Source organism: Polyodon spathula, chromosome 21 (genome assembly GCF_017654505.1).
Source record: "Polyodon spathula isolate WHYD16114869_AA chromosome 21, ASM1765450v1, whole genome shotgun sequence".
NCBI classification, from domain to species: domain Eukaryota; kingdom Metazoa; phylum Chordata; class Actinopteri; order Acipenseriformes; family Polyodontidae; genus Polyodon; species Polyodon spathula.
In genome coordinates this window covers 20,078,525-20,105,349 of record NC_054554.1, presented here as the reverse complement: position 1 = coordinate 20,105,349, position 26,825 = coordinate 20,078,525, and the positions used below count along the sequence as shown (strand labels likewise).

General features: G+C 39.7%; 1 protein-coding gene across 2 annotated transcripts; it reads left to right on the top strand.

The window, feature by feature from the left end:
* Positions 1-825: 825 nt before the first annotated feature.
* LOC121296424 (WW domain-binding protein 2-like) lies at positions 826-14,807 on the top strand. 2 transcript variants are annotated; one of them, XM_041221988.1, is made up of 8 exons: positions 826-978; positions 6,594-6,702; positions 7,920-8,055; positions 8,768-8,860; positions 9,759-9,881; positions 10,395-10,514; positions 13,566-13,689; positions 14,498-14,807. In XM_041221988.1, the coding sequence occupies exons 1-8, from the start codon at positions 920-922 to the stop codon at positions 14,499-14,501; spliced, it is 768 nt and encodes a 255-aa protein (XP_041077922.1). In that variant the 5' UTR covers positions 826-919; the 3' UTR covers positions 14,502-14,807. The 2 variants fall into 2 exon arrangements, with proteins under 2 accessions (XP_041077922.1, XP_041077921.1); XM_041221987.1 differs by having other exon boundaries at positions 13,566-14,807.
* Positions 14,808-26,825: the final 12,018 nt, after the last annotated feature.

The following is a 26,825-nucleotide window of genomic DNA, read 5'->3' as shown; positions in this document are numbered from 1 at the left end:
TAGCAGCAATAAACGGTGATGTAATTGAGATTGTGGGAGCTTAGCTTAGCCCAAGTGACAGAAGAATACTCAGTTAGTAGGTTTAGATTGTTCAGGAGGGACGGATAAGCGAAGTGGCGCTATGTATTAGAGACAGCTTACAAGTGAAACCACTGGAAAGGGAAGAAACCAACAGTGCATCTGGGTCAAGGTAACAGATTCATAACAAAAAAGGACAATAGGAGTTTGATATGAACTATCAAACATAACATCAACTATCAATAGCATAAAAAGCAGGTCACCTACATCCACTGTATGTACAAAGAGATAGACTGAGTAATTTATTTAAAGAAATGATCAAAATTCATGATGGTCTGCCACAATGAAATATGGGTAAGCAAACTTAATTTCAAAGAAGGTGTATTTTCTTTTTTCTTGTTCTATACTTTTTTCATTATAAACCAATACAATAGGATCAGATGTAATGTATTATTATTATTATTATTATTATTATTATTATTATTATTATTATTATTATTATTATTATTATTATTATTAATAAGAAGAAGAAGAACAACAACAACAACAACAACATTTGGCATTAATTTAAATATGTTGTTGTAGCTTTAGTTTTTATTTTGTTTTATAATTGTTACAGTATACAGTAATAACCTTTAGGCATGGTGGCAAATGATAACTACCCATTGAACACATATAAAATTTAACATTTTCTGACTTTCATTTGAAGCGTTCTTAACAAATGCATCCAACACGACGAAATTCGGGAAGGGGTGGGGCACGTTACATGGCGTCACAGTGATAGTTCCAGTAGCCGGAAGACTGCAGACTCCTAATACAGTGATAGGCAAGGGAAAATTGAAGAAAATCCAATAAAGATAAACTACTGTGAACATTGGTAGTATTAACCACTAGCGGCGCCATGGCACTCAATAAGAACAATTCTGAGTGCGGTGGAGTTATTATCAACAACAGTGAAAGGTGAGTAAAGAGGTTCTATGTCATGTAGTCTGCTTATGTAACTTGGTCAGCTGTGCATGTGTAAAAACACTGCAATCCGGTTTCTAGAAACATTGTATTTACCATAAAGGAAGTACAGATGTACAACAACTGTAGACGATAGGCTTCAAAACTGGATTATTTATATTAAAGACACCACTAGTTGTGTAGCCTACGTACAGTATTTAAATTTCACAGTGACTTGGTAGTAATCGTATTACATAATGCTACGCACTGTACGAAATGCACATTTTAGTTTTCAAGCACAGATCAAAACCTTCTAGTAACGTGTATTTGGTCATATTAATGGAAATGTCGTTATACAGTAGAATAAAGCAAACCGTTTAAAAAATGGGAAGTATTATCAATACAAAATGCAAATTGAACTTGTTTATACAATAAATAAATACGCAAACATGCGTAGTCCTTATTGGAAGCACCAAATTATGGCATAAGACTATTTTGGTTCCCTAGTATTTGATATTCCCTTTCAGTTGAATGACAACCATTACCGAATGGGAAGAGCCTCTCTGACCGTCAACCACTGAGCATATATAAAATAGCTGCCCTATCAGGGCTCTGCTGTGAGGGGGAAGTCCCTCCCACCTCCTGTTGAAGAGGGATGTCCTCACAGTAGCACATCACCATTTTCTCTCTCACTTCACTGAGACAGGTCAGATTGCATTTGCTTTCTTGTACCGAAATTGGCTGATTTATTAATTCCACTGTAAAATCTCGCTCTCTACTAAGAGTGCTCTCGCCTGATTCTCACGTCAGTTTACTGACTAGAGCTGGTTTCGACCCCTCTTACGAGACTGGCAGCGGTTATTACTCTTTTTTCACTACACGAGTCCTTGTTTAGTTTGATATACCTCTCGGCACTGACTGTGCTCTTCTCGACGTTGATCCCAGCACCGACTAATTCGGCACCGGTGAATCGCTTTAAAGCGACTACAGCCTGACACCGACTGTGCTACTATCGGCAACGAGCACAGCAGCTTTACCTGCAAAGCCATGTCAGTACAGTCGACTGGGTCCTCAACTGGGTTCCACCAGTGTGACCAGTGCGTAGCGAAGCTGCTCAGGCAGGATGAGCACTGGTCCTAGGCCAGATGCTTAGGGTCAGACCATGCAGCTAAAACATTGGCAGGTGAGCTAGACTGCTCTCCAGGTAGGAAGTTCTTGAGAAGAACTAAGCGCCGGAGAGTAGCCCTATCCCCAGCAAAGTCTCTCTCCCCGAGCCAAGGGAGAATGAGATCAGTGTTCTATGGCCCTCCGCAGAGATCCTGTAGGACCCCCCTCCTACAGTGACCAGGGAACTCTCCCGCACAACTGGGTCACCCTCCCCTTTCCCACCACCTGTACAGAGGCGCAGACACCCCTCATGGGAGGTGAGATAGTCACCGTCGAGGCTGTACCGCTCGAGGGGACGCTCACCAGGGAACAGGAGGTTGCCGCACAGGCACCACTCCCCTTCCCCACACAGGCGCAGATGATCCCCATCACAGTTGCCAAGGAGGCACCCAAGCTCAGCTGAGCGGAGCTTTGTGGAGCTGGCAGAGACTGTAAGGGCTCAGCAGAACATGTAGAGACCCTATTAAAATCACAGGGGAGATTGCCCTGCCCCCACAGTCTCGTTCCCCATCCCCTCTGCCTAGACCTCCTAGCCCAGGCAAGCTGTCCTTCACGGCGTCCAGAACGTCTCGGACCCAGCCACCTCCATCGGGCAGGCCACAGTGGGGGGCTCCTTTCCGCTCCTGCTGCATGTGTCGCAGAGAGAAGAGTTCCGGGCACTAGTGCAGGACGCAGCTGCAACCACGGACGTTCCCTGGCCGGCAGAACAGGAGGGAAAGGGGAACCGCTTCCTGCAGCAAAAAGGGCACCCACAGCATGTCCTCCCTTTATGCTAGGACGCACTGGAGCAATCCAGCGTCACGGTATTGGTGCAAGGTTCCACCTTCACCAAGGGGGATAAGGACCCAACCTGTCCGTCCAAGCCTTGCAGGACAGCGGATGTGATGCTCAAAAAGGCTTACGCATTGGCAGCGCTATCAGTCCGAGCAGCAAATGCCATGGCTATACTGGTGCTCTACCAGAACCAGTTAGCAGAGAGGCTGCAGGAAAGGGCTACAGAAGCAGACACAGGGGAGCTCCAGGCGGTAGCAAAGGCGATGATTGACCTAATGGGAGAGTTAGGTCAGGCATCAGGGAGGTCGCTGGCGGCGATGGTGGCCGCCCGCCGGCATTTGTGGCTGACACAAGCCAAGGTCGTGGAGACCGAGATGGTGGCGCTACTGGATGCCCCCATAACACCGGGACAGACTTTTGGGGTTTTCACGCCTTCCACCTTATCGTCAGCACCCAAGGTGGCATTCGCAGCCTGATGGGGTAAAAGGGCCTGAACACCGCCCTGCACCCCAGAGTAGACAAGTAGGCAGAGGCAGAGCCAGCAGCAGGGGACCACCGCAGGCTAGGGGTAACCGGTTCTTCAGCTGGAGACCGAGGTCGGGGATTAAGAAAGACCAGCCTCGTCAAAAGCCCAAGGGAGACCGCCCCTGAGGGGCCCTGGCTGGCACCAAACCCCCCCACAACCGGACTGACCAACGGTAACAACCCCTAGCAAGGCTACATCAAGACTGTTCCTCAAACAGAGGAAGTTCAACATGTTGACAGCACAGCGTATCATCCTTGTCCGTCCAACCGGGCGACTGGTTCACATCAATCGACCTGCAAGACGCCTACTTTCATGTCCAGATCCGTCTCACGCACAAAAAATATCTGCGCTTTGCTTTTCAAGGCAACTCGGATGAATTCTGCGTGCTGACATTTGGCCTCTCACTGGTGCCTCGCACATTTTCAAAGTGCATGGATGCAGCACTGGCTCCACTCAGGCTGTGGGGTATTCAGATCCTAAACTATCTGGACGATTGATTAGTTTGCGCGCGTTCAAAAGCACGCGCAGAGGTGCACACAAAACAGGCCATAGATCATGTGACAAAGTTAAGGCTCTCAATGCATCAACAGAAGAGCAACTTCGTACCGACTCAGTCCACAGTGTTCCTGGGGATCAAACTAAACTCTGTGAGCATGCTTCCCTCACTGTAGGAAGACAAGATCCGATCGTTGGAGGCCACACTCTCCCTATTCAGAATACGCTCTCCTACAGGTCAAAGTATATCCAAGGTTGTTGGGGTTGATGGCAGCTGCCTCGAGAATCCTTCCACTAGGGCTGCTGAGAATGCGCCCGCTTCAAGCCTGGGTGAATACACTCAAGGTGCACCCATTCCGAGATGAGTACCGGCTGATGCGAGTGTCCAGACAATGCCGGAAGACACTGGAGTGGTGGCGCCATCCCGGCAATCTGCGCCTCGGATCTCCCCTCAAATCCCCCATAGAAGAGAAGTGGTCACTACAGACGCCTCCAGCCTGAGCTGGGGAGCGGTCTCGAATGGGAGAGGAATAAAAGGCCAGTGGAAGGGACATTGGTAGCAATTGCACATAAATGCCCACGAGCTGCAAGCAGTGAGCCTGGCGTTATCCCATTTTCACCAGCAAATATCGTACAAACATGTGCTTGTCTGGACGGACAATACGACAGTGGTAGCCTACATAAACCATCAAGGCGGCCTGCACTCACCGGGCCTTCACCACACAGTGCACAGACTACTGTCCTGGACACACAGAAACTTGCGTTCCATCAGGCCGGTTCACCTCCCCAGTGTGGATAACAAGGCAGTAGACCTCCTGTACAGAGGAGCTCCAGACAACTTGAAGTGGAGGCTGCATCCTCAAGTGGTGAAACAGATTTGGGAGAGGTTTCGACCTGCACGAGTTGACCTGTTTGCCACAGCCGAGTCCACCCTATGGTTCTCCATGGAAAGAGATGGGGCCCCCCTGCAAGTAGATGCGCTAGCTTACCCCTGGCCACAGGGACTATTATATGCATCCCCTCCACTACCATTATTACCCCTGACACTAGAGAGGATCAGGGTGGAGAGAGCACAGGTTTTGCTGGTTGCACCCAGATGGCCAAGACGCCCCTGGTTTGTTGTCCTCTCCGACATGTTGTTGGATCAGCAGTGGTAGCTCCCGCTGTGCAAGGATCTCCTGAGCCAAGCGGTGGGGCTATTATGGCACCCGAACCCAGCCCAGCTCCAATTCTGGGTCTGGCCGTTGAACGCAGCTGTCTATTCAGACGAGGTTTGCCAGATGCAGTAATTTCTTAAATGGGCTCGGAGGCTTCATCTTCCCATGAAAAGTATGGTCCCCAAGTGGGATTTAGAATTGGTACTGCAGGCCCTTATGGATCACCCATTTGAGCCCATGGCGTCAGCAGAACTGCGCCCTGTTTCAATTCTGCCAGACGAGTAAGTGAGCTTCATGCGCTGTCCATTGATGACACATGCATGGCTTTTACGGGAAATGACTGGGGGGTAACATTAAGAACAAATCCATTCTTTTTGCCAAAGATGGTATTCTCATTCCATATTAACCAAGCAGTGGTTTTGGAAACTTTCAGACCTCCCCCGCACAAGTCAGATGAGGACCGTAGACAACACAAGCTATGCCCAGTTTGGGTTCAGCGCTGTTATTTGGATAGGACGGCATCCTGGAGACAGTCCAACCAGCTGTTTGTCTGCTATGGGTCCTGCTCTAGAGGCCAGGCCCTATCGAAGCAATGTCTAGTGCACTGGGTGATACTCTTGGCGTATGACTAGACTGTCTCCCCGTTACCAGGGGACATTACGGCTCATTCTACCAGGGGTCAGGCAACTTCGTGGGCTTTCCTTTATGGTGCCTCCTTAGATGAGTTATGCAATGCTGCTACATGGACAGGTAGTCAGACATTTGTGTGTTTTTACCGCCTTGATGTTGCAAACCGAGTGAGACCCTCTCTAGGCTCTAGAGTGTTGCAGACAGCATGTCCTTAGGCGTATTGTGGGCTCTGAGGCTATCGCCGTGGGGCTGTACTGTCGGTAATCTGGACCCACTTTCAGGGAACCAGGGTTATGGTAATAACCTAACGATATATAGACGCTTTCAATTTGGACATAAACGACAGCAATGTACCCTATGGGAAACCTCTGAGGAAACTCCATGTTAAATTTAATCTTGTGAAATTTTTATAATTAAGATGTCTTCGATATGAAGGTTTCAAGAAAAAAATACTGTTGATGAGAATGGTACTTTAAGTAGTGTTGAATGTTTTGTGAGGGCTCTTGAAGAGTGCCAGGTAACTGATGTTGAACAGACAACATTGCAGTCCAGCACAAAGTGCTAATCATGGATCTGATTTGAACATTTGCGGTTTCTTAATCATTCTATTTTTTTTGTTGCGACAATATATTTTTCAACTTAATCCTGATTGTTTTCATATTTTGTATTCACATATTATAGGGTTTAAATCATTTTGAGAATAATGATTGAATTCTGGAGAGCTTAACAGGAATATTTGTCTTGTGAAGTTCATGAAGATACCTACAGTAGATCACGTTCCATGCTGCAACAAGGCTGAAGTTCTCATTGAAATGAATGAAGAACACAAATCCCCTTTCCAGAGTGAAAGTTGATAAATGTTATCTTCTCCATGCTCACAGCATTTTGATGACATACGACCATGTGGAGCTGTCCTTCTGTGAATCTAAAAACATGCCTGAAGCTTTCAAAGGGACCATCAAAGGAATAATTTACATGACCCCTTACAGGGTGAGTGAAAAAACAACATTTCCAGGGTGATGCAAATATATTGTAGTGTCATACGTATTACTCACAGTACTACCAATTAAGATCCAGCTTTATATGTAAGCCTACATAGTCTTAAGGGATCTCATCATGTGGGTTATGGTGACCTTATGAATGGTCAGTTAAGCTCATCAAAACCATTAGGTTAGGCATATGTATTAAGACTGAAAACAACAATTTACTAAGTTGCTATAAACAAAAGTATTATCTTTGTATTTGTGTCTAGCCAGGGAAAGTCCCCATAGTAACCTATGAAGAAGATGAGGCCTGCAGAGTTGAAAGGTCATCACATCATGTGATTTCTTTAGATCCGGAAGATCTTAGGGTGAAAAAAAGAACTAATTATATCTGAAGCTACTTACACTGTTGGTATTTCTTATATTCAGTCCTGCAAAGCCATGTGTGGCTGCTGATAGTTGATTAAAATAAATAACAGTAAAATATAAGAGTACATCCCAATACAATACTGTTCATTCTGGGAGTTGATTTTCAGATTTGTATGTCGATTTTAGTAGGGCTGAATATGCTCCCTATAGCCTGGATGTCACCAGTTCGAGTCCAGGCAATTCCACTGTCGGCTGTGCATGGGAGCTCCCAGCGGGCATTGACGGGGGGTGTGGGGCTTGGGCTTACTGAACATCAGCGATCCCTGTAGACTGGCCGGGCGCCTGCGGGCTTCCCTTTAAGCTGTCCAGAGCTGTGTTGTCCTCCGACGGTGTAGCTCTGGATTGGCAGCTTGGTGGGCCTGCAGAGTGAAAAGAAGTGGTCGGCTAATGGCACATGCTTTACAGGACAGTGTGTGTTTGCCATTGGCGCTTCTAAGTCAGTGCAGGGGTGGTAGCGGTAGTTGAGCCTAAATACAATGGACATTTCAAATTGGGAGAAAAACTGAGTAAAATTAATTGGCGACTTCTAAATGTTTTAAAAAAAAAAAAGTAATTCCTTAGTTAATTTATCTATGATGTGTGAATTTAAAAAAAATGCTGTGATATGGATAATACAGGATACAGGTAAAGTAAGTAGTTTTTTGTAAACACTGCATGAGGTTCAGTAACACTTTAAAGGAGGATACATCTAACCCCTATAGAATGCTAGTGTAGGTTTAAGTGTAAGTGGTCAAAAGCTGTTATTGCATGTTGCAATACACAACACAATGATTTCTAACATTTCTTTTCATGCAGGTCATTTTCCAGAGCAAAGGCAAATACCCCCTACATTCCTTCATGATGCCCTTCTACCTGATGAAAGGCTGTGAGGTGAAGCAGCCAGTGCTTGGAGTCAATTACATCAAAGGGACTGTGAGTGCAGAGCCTACAGGTATGCCAGCAACGCTGGGAGGCAGCATGCTGTGTTGTATGCAACCCTCCAATATCTCTTTAACATAATGAACTATACCGTGAGGAAAGATCTACCAGCGCCACAACACATACTATTGCTAGTATCTCATAAATGATATCTCAGAATTGATCTGTAACCTTTGCTTTGACCCGTGACTTAAGATGGCTTTTTATTATTCTCAAAACTGCCCTGCCTCATTAGTAAACTCCTTTACCAGTGTTGGAAAATCATTCCCTTTTTTCACATACTATATTAGTACACAAAGAGGCACCTTGGTTTTCTATAAAAATTGATTTTTTTCTTTTGATTTCACATATTAAGCATGTCCGTGTCTAGTATACATTAAGCACTCCCATGGCCTATGCATTAAGATTTATTCATCATTTTGCATATCATTTTACATCAGTGTAGTAAAATTGATGAAAGGTCATATTTTATTTAGTCACCCAAATACAAAACGCACTGTTAAAATTTAAAGGCATCTATAAGATTTAATATCTGGTGCTTCTCATCTGATCGGCATATTGTACACCTTTTCAGGGTCATCATGTAGACAAGCGTGGGTTCTGTTCTTTAAGTTCTGCATTGAGTAACCTCCCTCTCAGTTTCCATTGCAGGGATGGATGATTCAGGTGATTCATGCTTATGAAGGGGTTTGTTGTTCACGCATTGCATGTCTATTTTTTTTCAGGAGGTTGGGAGGGCTCTGTTACCTTTAAATTAATCTTCTCAGCAGGGGGTGCTATTGAGTTTGGACAGTACATGTTGCAAGTGGCATCACAAGGTATGTTTTTTTGTTGTTTGTTTTTGTAACAGTCATAAAGCCTAATTTCCTCAGCATTTTCTATTTACTTACAATTGTTAATAGAATATAATGCGCATTCTGTATTTTCATTATCGTCCAGTGTGAATTACCCATGTTTTCATGAACTGTATTGCTGCAGAATGAATTGCTAATTTCTCTTGGACTATTCGTTTTGTAGTCGCTTTATATATCTGTCAAAAAACAAATGCAGACCTACAAGTAAGTTGGTCACATCTACTGAGCTAAAGTTTGTATTTGATCAATTAAAATAATAATAACTAACAAGAAAAGTTCCATAAAATGTCACTGCTATGTACCGTCATTCATTATATACAGTAGGTCTCCTCCAGTGTGCAGTTTGGAAGGACGCACGTATTTTTGCAAACATGGTGTCTTGTATTAAAAGGTTAAAGAAATCTCTGTTTACAAGCCATGCTTTTAGACTGTCTTGCACATCTTGGGTCATTTCACCTGGAAAGTGAAACAGTCCACACTCCTTTACTGGCTCTTTCCTGTGAGCTGCTTCTCTTATTGACTGACATGCTTTCAGCCAGTAATATGATTTGACCCAGAAGATGGTGCTGGGGTGAAATGGCCTAAGAAATGCAAGTGTAAACAGTTAGCCCAAGAGTAAGGCATATAAACATAGAAAGTATGGTTGAAAGTAGAACCAGGTAACAGGGTTAAAAATGAAAATAAATGTGTGCTATAACATGTCTTTCTTTCAAAACTGCACATGTGAGACCAATGTTACAAATGGAAGTGCAAACTGGCTAAGCTATATGGAATTATTTTGTGAGCTACAATTACTTTAATTCCAGTTCATGGGTTCACTACCCAGTTGCTGATGCTGCTGTCCTGCTTGTTTGTTCCTCAGCTTCCCGGGGCCAGACCCCCTGCGGTGCCTACATGCCTAATGAAGCCTATGCCTACCCTCCACCCGCTGCCAATGGGTTGTTTGCAGGCCCTCCACCAGACTACCCCTGCCACCCTCCTTCAGGTCAGTCTGCTCAGGAGCAATGCCCAATGTGGTAATGTCCAGGAGATCGTGTTTAAAAAGAAATGGGAAACAAACTGTTTACACTTTTTAATTTTCTTCTTAAACATAAGAACAGTATTTCTTACCAATCTGGGGTGAACTAAACTAAAGGTCTCATTGCCAGCTCAGAGAGAAAAAAAACCTCAGTCTCTTTATGTAACTTGAACACATTGGTAAACTGTTGGTTAATATATGCAGATTTTTGCAAAAATGTGTTCATGTATGTTTTTCAAAAGATGATATTATCTTTTTGTTTTCTCATGCCTATTAATAGTACAGTCTATTCTATAGTGTCTTATACTAAAAAAGTGGAAGACGGATACAACCAAGCAAAATGCTGGAGACTGGAAAGTTACTAATTTACATGATTTACAGCATAATACAACAGCTACAGATAGCCACGCTTTTTTAATGTTGAGTCAGGTCCAGTAGGTATTGTCACAGTGTTGAGACCAGTGTGGTATCTGTTCACAGCTGGTTTTTACCTTGCACCCCCGCCTATGGATGGAACTATGCCCTACATTCCCCCACCCCCCTACTCTGAATCACTGAAACAGCCCCCACTGAATGAAAACCTCCCCAACACTACAGCAGGTAATCCCACACCCTTATTTAATGAGCATTGATGTGTTTAGCTAGACATTAACCCATAATGGCCATTCTTCTTATTAATCGGGCAACAACAGCCATTAATAAGACAATTGAGGGGAGCTTGTGTATTTGTAAAGTCCACTTCCACTTCTTTAACTGTTTATAGGACTTATTGGTTTCGGGGGATGAAGAACAAACCCTTTCAGAAACTGGCTAGTTACACAATTCTCTAGGTTTGATCATGCAAAATGTCAATGTGAACAACTGCTGGACTCGGTTGTTTTGCACATAGGAAACGATCTATACAAGGTAACATGATTCGGAAGTAAACATTTTGCAAGTAGTTTAGCTCATATTGGAAACAAGTAGAGCAAAAAACTAAAAATGGCTTTGGGAACTATATTAGAGTTACCATATCCTGTGAAAACTGGGATTGTCAGTTTCAGCCTTGATTTGTTGTTCCGGTTTTTTTAATTAAAAAAATTTAAATAAACAGTTATATGGATTATTTGTTTAAATCATTCTGGTTGTGTATACCATATATTGAAATGGTAATAGCTGATTTATTATTTAAATAAGGACCTTTGTACATTTGACATGTGTTGATTAGATGGCAATATAAATATAAAAACTGAGTTGTTGTGAGCGGCAATAAATTCACCTGATGTTTAATTTTTAAACTATTATTGTGTTGTTATATACTGTTATTTTAACGGCTTCAAACTTGCTACAGCGTCAGTGAATTGACGTGAAAACGTCCCAGTTTTTCTCTGGAAATCTGGACAGTGGGAGAAACTGAAGCTGTAGCAGAAATTTGATCAGACACCTCAATCCAAGCTGAACTGGACAAAAATAGTAAAACATTTTCAGTCTTTTCTTAAATTACTTTGTTTGATGTTGACAGTAAGAGAACCGTGCAGAGTTGCATAAACATTATTCTCCTACTGTAGGCATTCAATGCATGCATTATTTAAATGAGCGAAGTGCTCCCCTAATGCTTTCTTGCACAGCAAAGTGTGATAACACTATGTAACACAATTTTTGTTCCTGGGTAGTAAGTGTTATTTCCTAATTGCTTATGCCTCAAAAATGACTACAAAAGATTTAGAAGTGAGTAGTTTTTCGAGATTTGTATTTACAGAATAATCGTAAATCTCGAAAAACTACTCACTTCTAAATCTTTTGTAGTCATTTTTGTATTACTTTAGTATAAATACATGTTAATTTGGATTCATATGTTGTTTTTTTCTGACTTTATGTGAACGAAATGACACACATTTGCCCATTTTCCCATTGGAAATAGTGATATTTTGAAATATCACTGTCCTGGTCACAAAAGCAAAGTTTGTGGGGAATAATAGCCATTTTCTGTACTTTTGAGGCATAAGCAATTAGGAAATAACACTTACTACCCAGGAACAAAAAAAAATAAAAAATTTGTTACACGGTGTAATCTAAAATATGCTATATTAAAAACCGGAGAAGTACATCAATAGCTGCAGTGTTTCAATACGCCTTGCAGACATTGTAAATATCCGGTTCACACACCATATAAACAAACAGAGTTCACTTGAAAACTGCATTGTGAACACAACCGGAATCGGTCCATAAAAAATGGACCAAAAATGCTCAGTTAGCATTCAAATTAACTCGGTCCTTTTGCTTGGAGATAAGTGTGATCGCAAAACACATTGATACATTGTTTCAGGCTAAACCAAGCAGACTGAATCCGTTTGAAATGGACCAAGTGTGAATGCAGCCTTAAATCTGTTTAACATGCAGTGTTTCAGTTACTCTGCAAATTTGAAGCAGTTAACTAAAATCATCTCTGAGGTATGAGGCTTGGCAGTGTGACAGTGGCAGCTTTGTAATTTTACTGTCACAAAAAGGTTAATTTATCTTAGATACCCACAATTGAACTTGTCCTAGAGAATAATAGATTACAATTCTGTGCCAAGTATGAAAACAAATTAAGTCTCTATCATCCGGAAACAGTCATTATATTTCAGCCATCTTAGGTCACAGGTTGAAGTAAAGGATGCCATGAGATTTTCCCAGAAGTTTATGAGATAAGCAGTTGAAGTAGCGTTAAAAGCCATATCAGACCTTATACAGACTTCACACTCTGAGATAGTGGCTTTATAAAAAATCATTGATTAATATTTCTTAGTAAGTTTGTTTCTAGATGTATTGACCTCTACACTCACCTGAGGGGTCATGTGCCCTTGTTTAGACAGAAATGTCCTGCCATCATTTCTTTGCTTCATTTCTTAGACAGTTACCCCTGCCCCTAATTACCCTGCTTGATCCTAACTGTATGTGTACACTGTTATCTGCAGTGTAATAACCTGTGCTATTTTGATGCATAACCTTTATTCCAGCAGAAGCAAAGGCAGCTGAGGCTGCATCAAAGGCCTACTGCGCTCCAGCTAATCCACACAATGTGTACATGCCACAGGCAAGCGACAGCGTGCTGCTTCTACAGTATACACCACTGTACTGCTTCCACTTTTACAATTCAGATTACTCATTGGCAAGAGGCCCAAGTAGTTGCTCACTTTCCTTGTATGTGGGCCGGGCTGTAGAATATCAGGTACCTACACTGAGCAAGCTAATTCTCTTTCCAAATGCCCTTCTTTCTTAAATTCATTACAAATAACTTTGATGTATGTTTCGGATTGTTGTAAAATGGATACCCTTCCAAGCTTCTAAAATTGGATTATTTACAACGGTAATGTTAGCAGAGTTTAATAAGTATTGGGTATAGTTGCAACTACACCCACAAGGGGTTGAGTGGTTGTTCAAATGGTTTCTTCTTAATATACAATAATTGCACTGTTAATGTTTTTGAAAAGAGACAGAATGAAAACTATTTTGCAGTTACATGTAGTATAGTGTGAAAATGATTTTGTGAAAGGTGAAATGGTCAGGTGGGGACCACTGGCTTACCAGGCGGTGAAGTAGCTTAATGCTCTTTGCTGTGCAATAGGGGTTATTGTTTTTGTTTTAAAAACCTGGAACATCTGGATTATTAACATTTTTTTCTATTTGTAGGACCAGCCTCCTCCATACTCCCCTCCAATGGACAAGAAGAATCAGTAAACCGAAAGGACTGCTGTTCCACCACTCATTCTAGCATTTCTTCACCCTCTCCCTATTGGCTGAGCTTGGCTGAGAGGTATTCCATGAAACCCGCAGTCTCTGTTTAGAGGGTCCGTAACATGTCTGCTGCTGATAAGAATGTAGACCACTTGTTTCTAGATCACTCTAGCATGGATTAGTTCATGGAAAAATAGATTTGCTAACAGAACAGAACGTGGCTCTATTGGAGTAGTATTCACGGATATGTCACAGTTTTAATTGTTGAATGAAGTTAAGGTGTGCCGATACTCATATTTTCTGAGTAACTGCCTTAAATAAGTATTTGTCAGCAGACTTTAAATAAATCCATTCATTTAAAGTGTTGATTTCAAAACAAAAAAAGCTGAATTTTCATCACTTTTACAATTGAGTACCAGCAAATGGCAATTCACTTCGGCGTTGAGTGCTTTAAAAGCAGATTGGAAGCGAATTTTACTCTCACCCGGGGCGCTGACGTTTTTACTGCCATGCCGAGGCCATAAACTCAGAATTTAAATATTAGCAAATAGAACGTATTCGTCATGTAAACATGACTGTTCTTTAACCCTAACTCAAGGGCTTCCGCTGTGGAAACTGGGATTTGTATTTCTTTGTCGAGATTACATCTTGCTCAGGACTATAATCACACAATTCATTATAGAGAGTAAGCATTTCTAAGGGAAGTGAAATAAAAGTGATTTCATATCAAAACGATTCTATATTAAATAACACTGCCAGATTGGTATTGATTGAAACTCAATAATTGTGTAAACAAGGGAAATCAAAGGATTGCATTGTTTTGTTTTGAGAAATGTGCATGTTTTATTCCATTTAATTAATACCCAACCACTTAAAATTTCTTGAAGGTAATGACTTCGTAAATGTGAGCATTGGGACACCCCTAAATGATATGATGAAGACAGCACAGCACCTAGTGAGGACCAGACTCCTGGCCTTTTAATGGTGTGTGATGGACTGATTTGTATTGTACATTTAACAGAGCTTGCAGTTTAAAATGGCTATACATTGTGTCAACGATTCCCTTCCTACAGTGTGTATCCAAAATGTTAGAATATCTCTGTTTTAGGCACTTTTGGGCAGACAGCTACTATAAGGCTGCTGTTTATTTAAAGAAAAAGATCATTTATGAATTAATGTATTCATATGAAACATATGTAGCTGTATTATATTCTAATTTGTGAATTACATTTTAATAAAGTGGATTCCGTTTGTGTGTAACTGTCTTCTTTCTTGTAATATAAAATTAAAACAAAACAATGTTAATTGTGAAAATAAGACTAAAGACTTATCATTACAAGTGCATGAATAATTGAGTAGTTTTCCATTTCAGATATTTAAGATTTTGAGAGGTCAAGGATTTAATTACTAACACCAATTTATTGGATAAAAGAATAGCAAAGAACAGACACCTTAAAGTCAACAATATATCTAAAACATATAATATGTATAAAAGATAGTCAATAGTCTCAGTTCTAACTTATTTACAGTAACAGACAAAAGTATTGACACCCTACGCTTAATATACGATCTTTCAAGAAAACAATCCTGTACTATACAAGCATTTAGTAAACATAAGTCACTAATTAATGACAAAGTTTTCTGGTAGTTTAACAAACAATCTTTATAAAAAACAAAACAAAAAAAACAAAAGCGCTTAACAATTTAAAATATTTGTTCATGGCAAAAGTATTGGCACCTTTACATTAAGTCTGTAAAAAATTAATAGATATAATTTAAAGATAATATAAAATTGATGGAAAACCATTACACAGTAATTAAACTGCATTGTAAAATCAATGAACTGAAAAATATTATATCCAGTATCAGTTAAAGAAGAACATTTTGGCAGCAAACCAGATGATGGTCAAGACAAAGGAGTTGGGTTCACTTATGTGTGTGTGTGTGTATATAAATACATTAGGAAAGATAACCACGTAATAGGTATAATGTTTATTTTGCTGTAAAATTAATGTCTGTGTTATAAAGTGCCAGTGTAGCTTTTAGATGCTGCATCAAAAGAGACAGAAACAGAACTTAGACTGAGAAGTTGTTTACAGTTTGAACACCGATACTGTTTTTACTGTAGAAATACCGCATAAATCACCAGTATAGGGAATTGGGGTACAAGGGAGCACTGTGTAATTATATACACACACACACATATATATATATATGTGTGTGTGTGTATATAATTACACAGTGCTCCCTTGCTATAAGGCTCTTGGTTATAACGCGCCTCGGGTATAACGCTCCTACAGCAGGTACCCCAATTCCCTATACTGGTGATTTATGCAGTATTTCTACAGTAAAAACAGTATCGGTGTTCAAACTGTAAACAACTGCTGTGAGAGGAGCTGAAACTTTCTCTGGGAGACAAAACACTTCAGCTTCGCAGCCGAACCTGGGGCGAGTCCATTCCCTGTTCTCCTCTCCCAATCCGCTCTCCTTCTTGAACTTGATTTGCTTGTCTGTTGCTTTGAACTGAACTCCTGCCCACCATTTAGTCAGGCTATTTATAGTTTAAAAACTGCTAATTAAAATGATCCATTTTTTTGTAAACAATATAGCATTGATTACATGGTGCTTGATGCATGGTTAATTCACAAAGTGTTTTTTTGCTTCACTATATATGCAAGATATTTTGTGTTTTAGTCAGATGTGTGTTATGTGTCCTGCAGTGCCCCCCACCCCCTCTCCCGTTTATAACGCTCTTCTGTTATAAAGCTGATATTGTGCCCCCCCTGAGACCCACGTTATAGTGAGAGAGCATTGTATGTACAGTTCCTATAGAAAGTCTACACCCCCTTTCAAAATGTTCACCTTTTGTTGCGATCTGGTCTGTATTTTATTCAAGAAATCCCACTTTGAATCCCTTTAGAAGTATACAAAAAAACACTCAGGAGATTCTGTAGCCATGTGGCAAAAAGTTTTGTGGTCTGACAAAAAAAAAATTGAACTTTTTGGCCTAAATACAAAGCGTTATCTTTGGTGCAAATCCAACACAGCGCATCACCCAGAGAACACCGTCTCTACTGTGAAGTATAGTGGTGGCAGCATCATGTTATGGGTATGTTTCTCATCGGCAGGGACTGGGGCACTTGTCAGGATAGAAGGTAAAATGAATGGAACAAAGTACAGAGAAGTCCTTGAGGAAAACCTGCTGCCCTCTGCAAGAAAGCTGAAACTGAGACGGAAGTTCACCTTTCAGCATGACAACGACCCAAAGCACACAGCCAAGCTACACTGTGTGGCTAAGGAACAAAAAAGGTAAATGTCCTTCAGTGGCACAATCAGAGCTCTAGCCTAAATCCAATCGAAAATTTGTAACATGACTTGAAGATTGCTGTCCATCAGCGCTCCCCAAGCAACTTGACAGAGCTTGAACAGTTTTGTAAAAAAGAATGGTCAAATATTGCCAAATCTAGGTGTGCAAAGTTGGTAGAGATCTATCCCAACAGACTCAGCTGTAATTGCTGCCAAAGGTGCTTCCACCAAGTATTGACTCGGGGGTGGAGACTTATCCAATTATGATCTTTCAGTTTTGTATTTTTAATATATAATCTTTTTCTCAATACAAACTTTTTTACCCTTAACAGTGCGTAGTATGGTGTGTAGATAAGTGGAAAAAAAATCCTCATTTTCAGGCACTGACACAACAAAATGTGAAAAAAGTTCAATAGGGTGTAGACTTTCTATAGGCATTGTATATATATATATATATATATATATATATATATATATATATATATATATATATATATATATATATATATATATAAAATATTAGGTTAATTTCAGAGGTTTAAGATTTGTAGAAGTACAGTGTATTCCAATTAATTGCATACATGATAATTGCATATTTATGTTAACTTAAAACAATGTGAAGCACATTTCTTACAAGAATGCACATGCATTCCTGTTAATTGCATATCCGGTGTGCCTCACAGTTGTATGCATTTCACCAGACTAAGGAACATACATTTTCATAAGAAATGTTCTTCACAATTATATGCAATTATCAGGTATATGTATTATAGTGTATAGGTTACTGATAATTTCACACTCTGGTTAATTGCATAAAACTGTATGGCACCTGGGCTCAGCAATTAACAAGAATCTACTGTAATATCACTTAGCATGATATGCTTCTGGTATTATTTAAAGGTGGATTTCAGTGCTGCTTGCATGAATTGTCTCATAATAAATTCAGTAGATATTGAACATTTCACCAATCTAATTAGAAAAACAGGAACTGAGCCCTCATTTTGAGCAGTGATATTTTTTTTCCTTGAAGCATTAGGTACAATTGTAAAGGCTTATAGCTAGAGGTTTTTTTTTGGAGGGGGGTACGTAGGGGTCTAGCAACATTGGTGTGAAGCTACTGGCTTTGGCTGTTGGTGTCGGTCAATGTGGTGCACCTTTTATGCCACGTCATAAAAAAGTTGGTAAATAGATTTGAGGGGGCTAAGCTGGTAGCCCCACCCACCACTTATGAATATACATTCAAGTGTATTTTATTAGTTTACTGGTCTGCTATTTTAAGTGGTGTTATCTTTCCTAGACTTATTTATCGCTCTATAGTGTTAAAAAAAAAAAAAGTAGCTGATCACTCAGATGTTTGGGTTAGTCAGTAAATTACATGCTTTCATTATTAAGATTTGTCAGGATTGATCTCCCTTTTTTAAACTTTTCCACAGATGAACCCCACTTCTTCTCGAATCACCCACGGGCAGGTAACTGTCCTTGTAATCTGATTTATTACCCATTGGGTGTGAACTACAGGAGGCTATAGGTCCATTAATGTTTGTCTGGTTTCTAGTAGATGGACATGAATATGTTCTTAAAGGATCCAAATGACTCCACAGCAACACCATGGTAACTAATTCCATGCACTCAGCACCACAAATCCTTCATGTTTCAATTTTCTATGGTGTCAGATAAACACAGTCTGTGTTGTAATACTTCGATAAAAGTTCTGTGCATTGTCCCTTTTTCATCTCCCTCAGTAAATTCATTTATTTGTATAAAACAATGGTGTACAATAAACAACTAAGGCTTATTTGTGTCTGTGTTTGATAAAACTCAGATGTTCTGTTTCAAGTTCATGGTTATAGAAGGAGCAGTAGCCAACATCTACATCTGCATTAATGACTTAAGGAAATCTAAAATGACTGGGCTTGTTTTTATTACAGCCTCGACAAGAAGGTTATCATTTCTGTGCACTACCCATGAATCTGGGAAGTTTCTTAATTATACATAGCCATCGTTTGTCGAAGTGGTGGCTATGCGATATCTATGTGGTATATTGAACTGTTTAATTTCTCATCAGCAGGGTTCTCCAGCACCTATGAGAAAACTAGAAATAACCAGAAAGCCAAAGGACCGCAAGGTGAGTTTCACTGCCTCTCCAACCAGTGTTGGATTTTAGAGGAGCCAATCCTGTAGGGATAGGATAGCCATGGTGATAGATCTCTGCCACAATGCCGATTTAATGAAAACCTACTTTTCGTCTAACATTTTGGACAATACAGTATAAGAAAATGTGTAAAGTAGTATGTTTATATAGCAGTAAAGCTGTATTGTCTTTCAACACACGCTTTCTAAATTTGAAACTTATTTATTTCACAAACCTTGCTTTGGGGAACAGAGACAGAACTGTAAATTATTCAGTCTTTCTCTCATCTTTTTATTGTACTTCCCCATGTCTCTCCTTTCCTGACTTTCATTCCCTTGCACTCTCCACTCCAACTGGCTTTGTACATTTCCTTTTTAATTCTCAATACAAAACAAAAACAAACACTATGTCACAGCTAAACCGACATTTGTTCATAGCATTTAAATTGGATAACATTTCATAGTAATGTAAATGAAATATGATTGTAATTATATTGCTATATATCAAATTCTCAAAACATTTTCTTCATTTATAAATTTTTATGTTCATTTTAAGACTAATTTAAATAGGCCAAGAATTCTCTGTTTGTTGCTCTGCTGAGCTGGGTGGAAGGGGTGTAGGTGTGTCAGTATTGTATATGTAATACTTTCATGTTCCCTTTGTTTAATGTGTTAAGCTAAATGATGAGGATCCCGTGGAGATGAAGAGGAGAGTTAAAGAGCTGGAGTTAACATCACCCAACCTTGTGTAACGGGCAGTGTTGTGTGATGCTATTGCGGATTCTGTCCCATCGGTGAGATAAAAGCTCTATAACCACAAATACAGATGAGCCCGGCTCTTTAGGGGTCGTAGAGTAGTAAAATAAATAAAGCTTTAAACACGTTTTCCAACAAAAGCATCACAGCAGTCGGTTGCCATTGCTACTCGCTTTTGCTGTGCTTGTACGTAGTCGACATTTTTTTTATTCCCCCGAAGGGCCTCTGCGATACGATCAACAAATTGAATATCTGCATTTTCTCTGCGGTAGCCCAATCATAAGTTAGCTGGGTGGGGCATAAACTGTGTCTGTTTCAGTTGCAAGTACTGACAGTAAGTTTAACCAATAGGAGTTTTGTATCAAATATCAGCCAAGTTTTACGTAGCTGTCCAATCATAAGCAAGCAGAGGCCGTTCACGGTATTCTACATGAAAATTTAAGGTGAGTGAGTAGCCAAAGGGAAAGTGAAAGATCTGACAGCTGTCCAATCATTCGTGAGCAGAGGCAGGGTGTTAATATGCCGGGTAAGCATTGAATTTTGCCGACTGTTATTGAGAAAAATAACACATTTCAGTATTTAGAATTTTATTTTCTCTCTCTATATATATTTTTTAATTTCACCAGACAAGGGAAACACCATAGTAGATTCAGTTACGAATCCACCTTCTATGAATAATTGTACTGGAGCGTAGCTATCTTTAAAACAGAGTAGTGTTTGCCAAATTGAAACAAAGCGAGATGCTATCTATTGGCTTTTATATTAGTTTAATCATGGTTATCTGTGTAAACATGCTATTTAATAATATTTGTATTGCATATTTTATATAAATTATTTAAAGAATAAGCACAGCATGTACAATTACTGCCTGTGACTTGGCCTAGACTCCCTTTAAATCACGCAGACACTTCCTCACAAGACCTGAAATAGTATCAGGTGATAGTGCATTTTTTTTTTTTTTTTTTTTTTTTTTTTTTAATTATCTGGGGTAATAACAGGAGGTATCCATAACAGATTTGTGCTACAGCTTCACAGTGGCAAGAAAGACGTTATTTGCATGGAATATCCGGTCACTTAACAAACTGACTTTGCAATTTACAGCTTGGTAACGTGGAGAACTACTGGGTCAGTGTTAAAAAACAATTTAAAACAATACAGGGCACAGCAGAAGACATGATGCCATCGTACCTGAACACATTTAAAAGGTATGGCAGGAACTGTCGAGACAAATTTTTAAATGTTCAGCATCAGATCACACAGCTGTGAAGGGGATGGGTCCGGTGGCAGCAGGCAGGCAGACTGAAGAACTGACAGCAGGAGTTAAACATATTTTAACCCCAAAGTCTCTTTTAAAAGAGACCCAAATCTTTTGTGAAAAGCTGAAAGTTTAAGAGATATTTTTTAAATTATTTATTTTCAAAATGGCATAGGGAAACCGTAGTTCAGGGGGCTGTTCATTTATACACACATAGTCACACACACATATATATATATATATATATATATATATATATAGATATATATATATATATATAATATATATATATATATATCATATATTACAGTACTCTTCCATCTAGGCAGTGTTTAAGATAAGAACGTACACAATTGTCAGCTTGCCCGCAAACAGCCATGTAAGATCAATTTATGCCCGTGCCCAAATTACTTTGAGGACCACTGCTCTAAACAATGTAAACCTGTAACACTTGGGATTTCCTATCTTGCTCTCCTGAAAAAGCTTTGATTCAAAGAGACCATCCAGACAGACCTGTACTTAACTCTGGCCTGGAAAGAGAAACTGTGTGATTGCCTAGATCATCTCCCAAATGTAATTAACCCTCATGATGACTTATGGGAACACAGGGATGCACACATCTCACATTTAAATTCACAAGGAATACAAACCAAGTTCTATTTAATTGTCAAATAATGAGAGCAGACTAGAAACCACATTTACTATGAGGTTCACTGCAGCACTCATATAAAGAAGCTGGCATCTGTGTTAAGGCTATGTGTTTGTTTAATTTAACTCTGTCTCTTACAGTTTAAACCATTGTACAAAGAAATGTTCTACACCATCCTGCACTGGCTAGGCAAGCCCAGTCACGAACACATCAGTGGCAATAGAGAACTGTTCCAGTATGTGCAGAAGGTAGGTGGACAAGAGTAGCGCTAGATAAATCACTTTAACAGGTAAACACATCTAAGGTTTTCAGGGATGTTTTACTGATGTTTAGTGTTTTATTCTTTTAAAATGACACATTCTGCTATACAGCTATGAAAGTATTGCATCACGTAAAATTTTAGAATTAAGACAAATAAATAAATAAATAAAACAATATGAATTTAGAAACTACAAAATGATATTTCAAAAAGCCTATCAGAAGCTACAATAGTAGTACAGTATTTCATGTTAGATTGTGAAATCTCACATTCTAATAAAACCACAGTGACAGCTGTGAAAACATGAGCAATAGAACAAGGTACCACAGTGGAAACTGTATATAACACTGGCTTTGTGCCATATTTGAAACTATAACCTTTATAGTAAGTCTGTAAAAATAACTATATGAGTGAGCTCCCGGTGTTATTTACAAAAACAGCTGCAGAATGTACCTATGTTTGGATAAGTAAAGTCCTTAATGTTTTTACAAGATGGTGTGTAGTAGGCAGTGTTGTGTGATGACGTGCTATTACAGATTTTGTCCCATGGGTGAGACGATTTTAAATTAACCTAAATTATATGAAAACTGCATTCAATAAATGTTAAAGATATCAAAACGACACAATTACAGCAGCTCTCAAACGTATTCACCCACCTTGGACTTTTCCACATTTTATTGTATTACAACATAGAATCAAAATGGATTTAATTAGGAGTTTTTGTCACTGATCAACACAATAAAAGTCCATAATGTCAAAGTGAAAAATAACATCTACAAATTGTTCAAAATTAATTACAAATATAAAACAGAAAATAATTGATTGCATAAGTATTCACCCCCTTTGCTATGACACGCCTAAATAAGCTCTGGTGCAACCAATTGTCTTTAGAAGTCACATAATTAGTTGAATGGTGTCCACCTGTGTGCAATTAAGGTGTTTCACATGATTTCAGGTTAAATGCACCTGTCTCTTGGAGGTCTTCTACATCATGAAGACGAAGGAACATTCAAAGCAAATCCAGAATAAAGTTCTTCAAAAGCACCAATCAGGGGTAGGATATAAGAACATTTCCAATCATTGAATATCCCCCGGAGCACAGTAAAGTCCATTATTAAGAAATGGAGAGAATATTGCACAAGTGTGAATCTGTCTAGAACAGGTCGTCCTCAAAAACTGAGTATCTGGGCGAGAAGGGCACTAGTCAGGGAGGCCACCAAGAGGCCTATGGCAACTTTAAAGGAGTTACAGTCCTCCATGGCTGAGCTGGGAGACAGTGTGCATATGCAACAATAGCCCGGGTGCTTCATAAAACTGGCCTTTATGGGAGAGTGGCAAAAAAAAAGCCATTGTTGAAAAAAACTCACATCAAATCTCAGCTAGAGTTTGCCAGAAGGCATGTGAGAGACTCTGACATCAAGTGGAAGAAGATTCTATGGGCTGATGAGACCAAAATAGAGCTTTTTGGCCCCAAAGCTAAGCGTTATATTTGGTGCAAGCCTAACACTGCCCATCATCCTGAGAACATCATCTCTACTGTGAAACATGGGGTCACAGCATCATGCTATGGGGATGCTTCTCTGCGTCGGGGCCTGGAAAGCTCGTGAAGATGGAGGGCAAAATGGATGCAGTAAAGTAGAGAGAAATCCTGCTGGAAAACCTGCTGAAGTCTGTAAGAGACCTGGGACTTGGGAGAAGATTCATCTTCCAGCAGGACAATAACCCCAGACATACAGCGAAAGCCACACTGGAGTGGCTTAAGAACAAAAAGGTCAATGTCCTGGAGTGACCCAGTCAAAGCCCAGACCTCAATCCAATTGAGAATATGTGGAAAGAGTTGAAAATTGCTGTTTGCCAAAGGTCCCCATCCAACTTGACAGAGCTTGAGCAATTTTGCAAAGAAGAATGGGCAAAAATGTCAGTGTCCAGATGTACAAAGCTGGTAGAGACTTTGATTCAAGAGGGTGAATACTTATACAATCAATTATTTTCTGTTTTATATTTGTAATTAATTTAGAATAATTTGTAGATTTTATTTTTCACTTTGACATTATAGACTTTTTTGTGTTGATCAGTGGCAAAAACTCCTAATTAAATCCATTTTGATTCCATGTTGTAACACAATAAAATGTGGAAAAGCTCAAGGGGGGTGAATACTTTTGAGAGCCACTGTATATAACAAATAAAAAGTTAAACCCTAAACTTAACTTTATAGCTGTCTTTCCATGATCTACATAGGTACTGTATGTAAAGTATGTCACACTTTTTTTTTTTTTTTTTTTACATGTATACAGTATAAATTGAAACTTGGTAAGGACAGTTGTGAAGATTATTAGAGTACATGCAGATGTCAAAAGTATATTACAGGTACAATCAGCTGAGTGCGGTCTTCTCACCTCTCTGTTGGCCACAGAACTCAATTTCCCAAAATGTACGCACTCTGAGATCAATCAAGAAGTTTGTTGGTAATTATAATGTGAAAGCAGTGGTGAAGATCACCATCTCTGAGGACTTCATCCAGCGCAGCAGCGCCAAGAAACAGACCAACCTCATCAAAGGAAGACATATTAAGTCCAACTGGACGTAGGTTTGTGTGTTTCTGCTCATGAGGATCATCAGAGAAGTTTTTTCTCCTAAACAGTTAACAGGGCTACAGCGGTATGGTGGTACTATAGCTCCTTTCGTGGGGAAGGAGCTTCCTGCTGATATACAGGACCGGGTGCTCGCTTCCCCGCATCTCCTGAGACAACACTGCCCCGAGACCTGTCTCTGATGTATCTGTCTGCAGGGTAAACCGCCTGCTGAAATCCGAGCTGGTGGTCCAGTGGTTAAAAGAAAGGGGCTTGTTACCAGGAGGTTATAGGTTCAATCCCATTCACTGTCTCACTGTGTGTTCCTGAGCAAGTCACTTAACCTCCTTTTGCTCTGTCCTTCGGATGAGACATAAAACCGAGGTCCTACTGTAAATGACTCTGCAGAAGCAGTTGTGTAGCATTGTTCTCACCCAAGTTTCTGTAAGGCTCTGTGGATAAAATTGTCTGCTAAATGACAAAATAATAATACAACAAACAACCGCAGTGAGTGCAGTTTGTTACTACATGTGTTCGCACTATCCGCAGTGTGTGTGTATGAGGCCTTAGTATGGTAATTTTGTAAATTAAAATATATGTTCTTTATAACATGTGGTTCTTTTGAAACTTCACATGAACTGCAGACACCAAGGGGTCGACATACAGATCAATAAAGCTATCCTTATGTCTGTTTCTGTTTGAGATGGCTCAAAGTGAAGAACGAGCTACACCAACCAATGGTAAACGTAGAGACGTGGCCTTGATAGACATTTAATTACTATAGATTTGTATATTGTGCTTGAGACATCTGGTAAAATTTTCCATTCAGAATGGTTCCATTCTGACATTAAATTATAAAATACTCTAATCATAATATTCATTGTACTTTGTAAAACAAAACAAAACAAATCTTGCAGCATACTATTAAAAGGGTTAAATAAATAAATGTTCACATGATATGTCGAGCCTTAAGCAACATTTGTTTACTTGACTTAAGTTATTAATTAATTATGTAAGTATTTCAGATACTGGTATCCTATATGCTGCATATGAATAATACTTCATGTGTTGTAAAAGGTTTACAGTTAAGTTTGATACTCCAGAACCTGACAATCTTATTTATGTATTCCTAATATTATTATGCTGCTTCCTCTGCAGAGTATGGAGGAGGCTGTGCAAGCCCTGGCCAGCCTGGTCCAGGAAGTGAAGGATGACCTTGACGTCAACAAGGAGGTGTGGACCAAAGTGTTCTCCAGGTGAGACTGCAACACAGACTGCAGCTTTCCAATAACCAGGGTCTAATGAACCACGCTGTACAGATCCTTACACTGCCAGCCGAACTATAACTGACTGCCTTTCACAGTTATTCTATTGTATTTATTAATAAGGAGGCTCATTAATTACAACTGGTGGTAAAAACCAATGGGATTAATTAAGGGATAATGGCCTTGCTGTGGCATCTTACAATGTTACAGTTGAAGTCCCAAGTCAATTAACTGAATGAGGGAGTTCCTTTACTGGGGAACACACCACAGCACTGTCAGGATCACTATTATACTACGACTTCGTAAAGTTATTTATTGACCTTGGTTTATCTGAAATAATCGCAGCATCCCTGTGAAGCTTTGGTTTTAGAAGAGGTGTCAGTATTTATCATTTGCTTTTCAATTATTGAGTAGTAAAAGAACTACTGACCTCTACAGAAAACAATGGAGGGCAGTGTTCCGTAGTTTAAGTAAGAATTAAAACACATCAGGGTTTGCATCCACAGCTTGTGAGAGTAGGAAGCTTCAAATAACATTTAATTTCTTTTTTAGATTTCTCTCACTATTTGGTGGTTGGAGTTTGCAATCATTCAGAGTGGTTCATGGTTCTGTTGCTAGTGCTCCACACCAGTACTATAAATCTCTCTTTTCCTTTACTTATCCTACACACTGATATGTCTTTCCTGCCTTTGAACATTACTGGATTCCACCTTTATAATTTCCGCATTTTACTCAATTTCATTCTGACATTTTGATCTCATATCCTAACTTTACTAATCTATTCCCACCTGTACAAGATTATCAACATCCAATACATACAATAAACATACGCTGATGCTCATAAAAGGACCATAATGAGATTTTAACAATGTAATATTAGATGGTGGAACCTACATCAATCCTGGTATATAAGAATATAAACTAAAACTCATTTTAACATTAAACACATTGAGACCTTGAAATGTTGTTTTCCAACTTTGAGCAACCCACCATCATGCCCAAAGGGAGGAATGAGGAACCAGTGG